This window comes from Symphalangus syndactylus, chromosome X, assembly GCF_028878055.3.
Source record: "Symphalangus syndactylus isolate Jambi chromosome X, NHGRI_mSymSyn1-v2.1_pri, whole genome shotgun sequence".
Taxonomy (NCBI): domain Eukaryota; kingdom Metazoa; phylum Chordata; class Mammalia; order Primates; family Hylobatidae; genus Symphalangus; species Symphalangus syndactylus.
The window spans coordinates 157687882-157694289 of record NC_072447.2 but is presented as its reverse complement, the minus strand read 5'-3'; the positions used below and the strand labels follow the sequence as shown (position 1 = coordinate 157694289).

Here is a 6408-nt window from a genome sequence, read left to right as displayed (position 1 = left end):
TCAAAACGTACTACAAAGCTGCAGTAATCCGAAAAGGGTGGTACTGCCATCGTGATAGATATATTAGGTCGATGTTACAGAACTCCGAGTCAGGAATAAACCCATATATTTATGTAAAGTTTATTTTCAGTAAGAGTTCCAGCACCCCTCAATGGGTGGAGGGGAAGAATAATCCCCTCAACAAACCGCGCTGGGACAACTGGATAGCCACATGCAAAAGAATACCCCTGGACCCCTACCTCACATCATGTAAAGAATTAATTCAAAATGGATCACAGATCTAAATGTAAGGGCTGAAACTATAAAACTCTAAGAAGAAAACAGAGATGTAACTTTGCACGACCTTGGATTAGGCAACAGCTCCTTCAGTATGACACCAAAGGCACAGCCACAGACATCTTTTCATTTGGCAAGTGGGACTACATCCAAATTTAAGTCTTTTGGGCAACAAAGGGCTCTATCCAGAAAGTGAACGGGAGAAACATTTGCACATCACATATCTGATAAGAGTCTATTTTCCAGAATATATGAACAAGTTTTAGAAGCCCACAGCCAAAATACAATCAACCGAATTAAAAAATGGGCAAAGGGCTTGAATAGACATTCCTCCAAAGCAGAGGTACAAAGGGCCAAGAAGCACATGAAAAGATGTCTTAGTCTGTTTCCTGTTGCCATAATTGAATACCCGACACTGAACAATTTGCAAAGAAAAGAAATTTATTTCTTACCGTTCTGGGGACGGGGAAGTACCCCGGCATCTGGTGATGGCAGAGGGTATCACATGGCGAGAGGGCAAGAGCATGTACGTCGTTTCAGGCCTCTCTTCCTATTCTTATAAAGCCACCAGTCGCATCATGGGGGTCTCACCCCGATGACCTTATCTAATCCTAATTACCGTCTCAAAGGCTGTGCCTCCAATCAACATGTGAATTTGGGGATTAAGTTTCCAAGACACACAATTTGGGGGACACACTCAAACCACAGCAACATCATCAGCCATTTGGGAAATACAAATGAAAACCACCATGAGATAGCACTTCACACCCACTAGGATGGCTATTGTAAACAAAACAAAATGAGGCAAACAGAAAACAAGTTTTGATGAGGCTGCGAAGAAATTGGGACTCTCATGCACTACTGTTGGGAATGCAAAAGATTACAGCTGCTGTGGAAATCAGTTTGGTGGTTCCTCAATAAGTTAAACAGAATTACCACATGAGCCAGCAGTTTGACTCCTAGAAATAGACCCCAAAGAACTGAAAACAGATATTCAAAGAAAAACTTGTACAGAGATGGTCATGGCAGTGCTATTCACAGTAGCCAGAAGGGGGAAATAACCTGTCCATCAACTGACGAGTGGGTAAACAAAATGTGGCCTCCTGTTTATACAACAGAATCGCACTCAGTCATTCAAAGGAAGGAAGTACTGATTCATGCCTCTACATGGATGAACCCTGATGAAACCACTACGCCAAGTGAAAGCAGCCAGACACACAAGGCCTCACATTTGGTCGTATAATTCCATCTATAGGAAATCTCCAGGACAGGCTAACCTCTATGGACAGAAAGCTGATTGACTAGTGGTTGCCAGGGTCTACCTGGAACGTGTGCACGGGCGGGGGGAGGGGGTGTGTGTGGGAGGGTGTGGGGGTCGGTAGTGGTGGTGTGGAAGGAGGCGTGTGGCAAGTGACTGCTTATAGGTACAGGGGTTTCGGTTTCTTTTCGGGGTGTTGAAAACGTTTTGGAACTAGGTGGTTGTGATGGATGTGCAACACCGTGAAGGCGTGGTACCTATCCTCCCCTCGCCCACCCCTTTGTCTTTCCCACAACGTTCCCATCCGGTAGAAAGGGAGAGTTCCCACTGGCAAAGAGAGGGTCACGAGCGCGAGTCCCCCTGCCCCGCCCCGCCTCACCCCACCCCCACGGCCCTCCAGCCACTTCTAGGCCCAGGCCTGCTCCCTCCAGGCCAATGGGAAAGCGATGAGGTCACCTGATGGACGTGCGTTCCTTGTGAGGGGCCGTCACCACGTGCGTGCCCGTCACCGGATGTGCGTGCCCATTGGTCTCGGCTCCCTAGCCAAGGAGGGGCTGGGCCCTGGTCGCTAGGATACACAGTACTGGACGCGGTAACTGTCATCTTGAGAGCCATCTTGCCTAGCTAGGCCAAGCCGAGATAGCACACTCGACGCCCAGCATGCCGAGGAGGAGGAGCCACCGAGGGTCCTCCGGTGCTGGCGGCCGGGGGCGGACCTGCTCTCGCACCGTCCGAGCGGAGCTTTCGTTTTCGGTGAGCCAGGTGGAGCGCGGTCTACGGGAGGGCCACTACGCTCAGCGCCTGAGTCGCACGGCGCCGGTCTACCTCGCTGCGGTTATTGAGTACCTGACGGCCAAGGTCCTGGAGCTGGCGGGCAACGAGGCCCAGAACAACGGAGAGAGGAACATCACTCCCCTGCTGCTGGACATGGTGGTTCACAACAACAGGCTGCTGAGCACCCTTTTCGACACAACCACCATCTCTCAAGTGGCCCCCGGCGGGGACTAGCTTCTGACACCCGGCCCCTGGGACCTGGCAGGTCCACTCCTCCACCCACCCGGCCCCAAACTCCCCAGCCCCAAATCCCCCGGCCTTAAACACCCTCCCCCCCCCAACAACCCAGGCCCCAAAGTCTTGGGCCTTCATTAATTCTGTCAATAAAGTGTTTAAAGGAACCCACCTGCCTGCTTCAGTCACTTTGCCTTGGGGTGGGGGTGGCGGGGGGCGGTGAGATGGGTTGGGGGGGGTTGTGAGACCTCCACAGCTGGAGGGATGGAGAGGTGGTGGGGGTCTGGGGTTGGGTGGGAGTCAGGGATGGCACAGAGGAGCAGTCTCTCCCGGTGACAGTGCAGGGGAGTGGCCCTGGGTGGGAAGGGGACACCCCCGCTGGTTCCGAGCAAGTCAGGGCCTGCCCGGGAAAGTCCTCAGCATGATGGTGTTCGTGGGGGCGGGTGGGCCTCAAGGCCATGACTGCAGTGTAGCGACAGGCCGGACTTCTAAGGCAACCGGGGTGGGGACGGAGAGGTGGACCCGGCGCTTGGCAAGGGGCCCGGGACGGCAAGATGGAGGAGTGAGTGGTGGGGGGAAAACAGTCCAGAAATGCACAGACACGGAACTAGGGTCACGAGTTTAGTTTAGGTCATGTTCAGATGGAGAGGCTGTGGGATGCCTTTAGCAACCTAGACCATTTGCATTGCAGCCGAGCTAGCAGCAGCTGGTGCCCCGCCAGGCCCCGCGTACCTTCCCAGGGTCTTGGATCCGCATCCCCGAGACCCTCGATTTGCATACGCCGCTCACAGCCCGGCCAGGCCCCGCCTCCGATCCCGCTCTTTGCATGTCACCAGGGCTGGGGAGCGGGCGCGGGCACGGGCACGCCGGCAGCCCGCCAAGGGGGACACAGGGCACGTCGCCCCGCCCCGCCCCGCCTCGCCCGCCCGCCCGCCCGCTGCGGCAGCGCGTCCGGAAGTGCTTGGGGCGGCGAGCATGGCTGCAGCGGCGGCAGGCCTGGGAGGCGGCGCCGGCCCGGGACCCGAGGCCGGGGACTTCCTGGCCCGCTACCGGCTGGTATCGAACAAGCTGAAGAAGCGGTTCCTGCGGAAGCCGAACGTGGCGGAGGCCGGCGAGCAGTTCGGACAGCTGGGCCGGGAGCTGCGCGCCCAGGAGTGTCTGCCGTACGCGGCCTGGTGCCAGCTGGCGGTGGCGCGCTGCCAGCAGGCGCTCTTCCACGGGCCCGGGGAGGCGCTGGCCCTCACCGAGGCCGCCCGCCTCTTCCTGCGGCAGGAGCGCGATGCGCGCCAGCGCCTGGTCTGCCCCGCCGCCTACGGGGAGCCGCTGCAGGCCGCCGCCAGCGCCCTGGGCGCCGCGGTGCGTCTGCACCTCGAGCTGGGCCAGCCGGCCGCCGCCGCCGCCCTCTGCCTGGAGCTGGCCGCCGCCCTGCGCGACCTGGGCCAGCCGGCCGCCGCCGCCGGTCACTTCCAGCGCGCCGCCCAGCTCCAGCTGCCCCAACTGCCCCTGGCCGCGCTGCAGGCGCTTGGCGAGGCCGCCTCCTGCCAGCTGCTGGCGCGCGACTACACCGGCGCCCTGGCGGTCTTCACGCGCATGCAGCGCCTGGCGCGGGAGCACGGCAGCCACCCGGTGCAGTCACTGCCGCCGCCCCCGCCGCCGGGGCCCCTGCCCGGGCCCGGGGCGACGCCCGCCCTACCGGCCGCGCTGCTTCCTCCGAACTCCGGCTCGGCGGCGCCCTCTCCCGCCGCCCTGGGCGCCTTCTCGGACGTGCTGGTCCGCTGCGAGGTGTCCCGCGTGCTGCTGCTGCTCCTCCTGCAACCGCCGCCCGCCAAGCTGCTGCCGGAGCACGCCCAGACCCTGGAGAAGTACTCCTGGGAGGCTTTTGACAGCCACGGGCAGGAGAGCAGCGGCCAGCTTCCCGAGGAGCTCTTTCTGCTGCTCCAGTCTTTGGTCATGGCTTCCCACGAAAAGGACACGGAAGCCATCAAGTCGCTGCAGGTGGAGATGTGGCCACTGTTGACTGCTGAGCAGAACCACCTCCTTCACCTCGTTCTGCAAGAAACCATCTCCCCCTCAGGACAGGGAGTCTGATCCATCCCATTCACCCAATGACTTTTTGCCCAGGCCGGGACTTTTTGCATCAGTCACGTTCACCAGATGACTTTGCCTGTTACCAAACCTCATGCACCCACGTTTGCGTCTGGGGAGGAATGAAAAGACATCGTTCCCGCTTCTGCGTTTTGTTATTCCTACTGCCGCCATAGGAATTACTTCGTTCGCTGAACGTTACCAGCATCCCAAGAACACATTTTGATAGAATCAGGGTAGAGGACGTAGCTGTCTTCTAAAAAGCCACGACATGAAAATGACAATCCCTTTCGTCTCCTTCCTCCACTGCTTCCACCCAACGCGGCCTCCTGCCTCCGCCTTTGTTTCATAGTGAGGATTTTATTTTGCACGGCGCCCTCCCTCTAAATACCTACCCTGGATGATTTCATCCTGCTCCTCATTTCTTAACATATTCCTGTGTCTTTGTAATGGCCAAATTTCTCCTTCCACTCGTCCGCACGGTACGTCTTCATGGGAGTCATTTTATTCCTTAACAGCTTCCTTGTAACCACAGCCCTAAATCCATGATAAAGTTACTCTTGTACTCCTCATGTGTGGTTTTGGTGTCCGTCGTCTGTAAAATGTGACTCTCTTACCTGCTTGTCAGGAGGCCAAAAGCAGAACCAGATAGCTCTTTGGGCTCCAGGATGTATTCGTTCCTTTGAAATTTCACTATGCCTCCTATGTGGGCAAGGAACCTGCAGAGATCATCTATGATGTGCTCCGTACTCAGGTGACTGCAATGCAGATACATCCAGTGCAGCGGGTCTGGTGCCGATGCATCGATTTGCATTGGAATTCACGGTTCTGGTTCTATTCCCAGAGGTATATGCAGTCTGGATCACAACAGCTTTTATTTGTAATAGGGAATTTTTTTTTTTTTTTTTTTTTTTTTTTTGCCGAGATGGAGTCTCACTCTGTCGCCCAGGCAGGAGCGCAGTGGCGTCATCTCGGCTCACTGCAACCTCTGCCTCCTGGGTTCAAGCGATTCTCCTACCTCAGCCTCCAGAGTACCTGGGATTACAGGCGTGCACCACCACGCTGGGCTAATTTTTGTATTTTTAATGGAGATGGGGTCTCACCATGTTGGCCAAGCTGGTCTCCAACTCCTGACCTCAAATGATCCACCCTCCTCGGCCTCCCAAAGTGCTGGGATTACAGGCATGAGCCACCACGCCTGGCCTGTAATAGGGATTTTGCTGCAACTTTTAGTTAAGTAGGTGAAATCAGAGTGGTGGCCCTTTGGTGGTGTGCGATCACGTGACTGCAAGGCAGCCTCCGTGTTCCCCCAAAGCGGGATGGCGTTCCGTTTGAAAACACTAAAGTTTCCAAGGCTTTCTGGCTCAAATGGAGCATGCACCCCAACCAGGCTGTTTTCTTATTTATTGCGTCTGTTTAATCCTTTTGATGGTGACAACAAGAACTCTTCAGAATATAGCCTCTTTCTCAAACTTTCAACCCTGGGGAAATGCATCCTTTGGGCCGAAGTTGCACGCAATACTGATCTTCGGGGCTGAGATGTAAGGACACAGTTTGGAGTAGGTGTTTTTGTTTTGCGTCTTCTTGCAGGGGAGAGGTGTGGAGGGTTGTCACTGTGAGTTGAGTGCCTCAAAATGGGCGGGACTTGTAGGGTGCTCTTTTCTGCTTCTATTTCTATTTCTATTTCGACAGTGTGGAAGTAATGGGAAGCACAGGAGAGGCCCATTCCACCATCATTCCTCTGTCTCTCACTTGGCTGCCAGGAAGGGTCCTACAGAGCC

The 6408-nt window shown here is 56.1% G+C and overlaps 2 protein-coding genes across 2 annotated transcripts; both read left to right on the top strand.

Moving 5' to 3' along the window:
• The first annotated feature begins 2095 nt into the window (after positions 1–2095).
• LOC129476461 (histone H2A-Bbd type 2/3) lies at positions 2096–2713 on the top strand. Its single transcript, XM_055269462.2, has one exon. It carries the CDS (start codon positions 2195–2197, stop codon positions 2540–2542), a length of 348 nt encoding a protein of 115 aa, XP_055125437.1. The 5' UTR covers positions 2096–2194; the 3' UTR covers positions 2543–2713.
• A 688-nt stretch (positions 2714–3401) lies between these two features.
• Positions 3402–5199, top strand: LOC129476460 (40-kDa huntingtin-associated protein). The gene has a single exon (XM_055269461.2). The coding sequence runs from the start codon at positions 3518–3520 to the stop codon at positions 4628–4630; it is 1113 nt and encodes a 370-aa protein (XP_055125436.1). The 5' UTR covers positions 3402–3517; the 3' UTR covers positions 4631–5199.
• The last annotated feature ends 1209 nt before the right edge of the window (positions 5200–6408 follow it).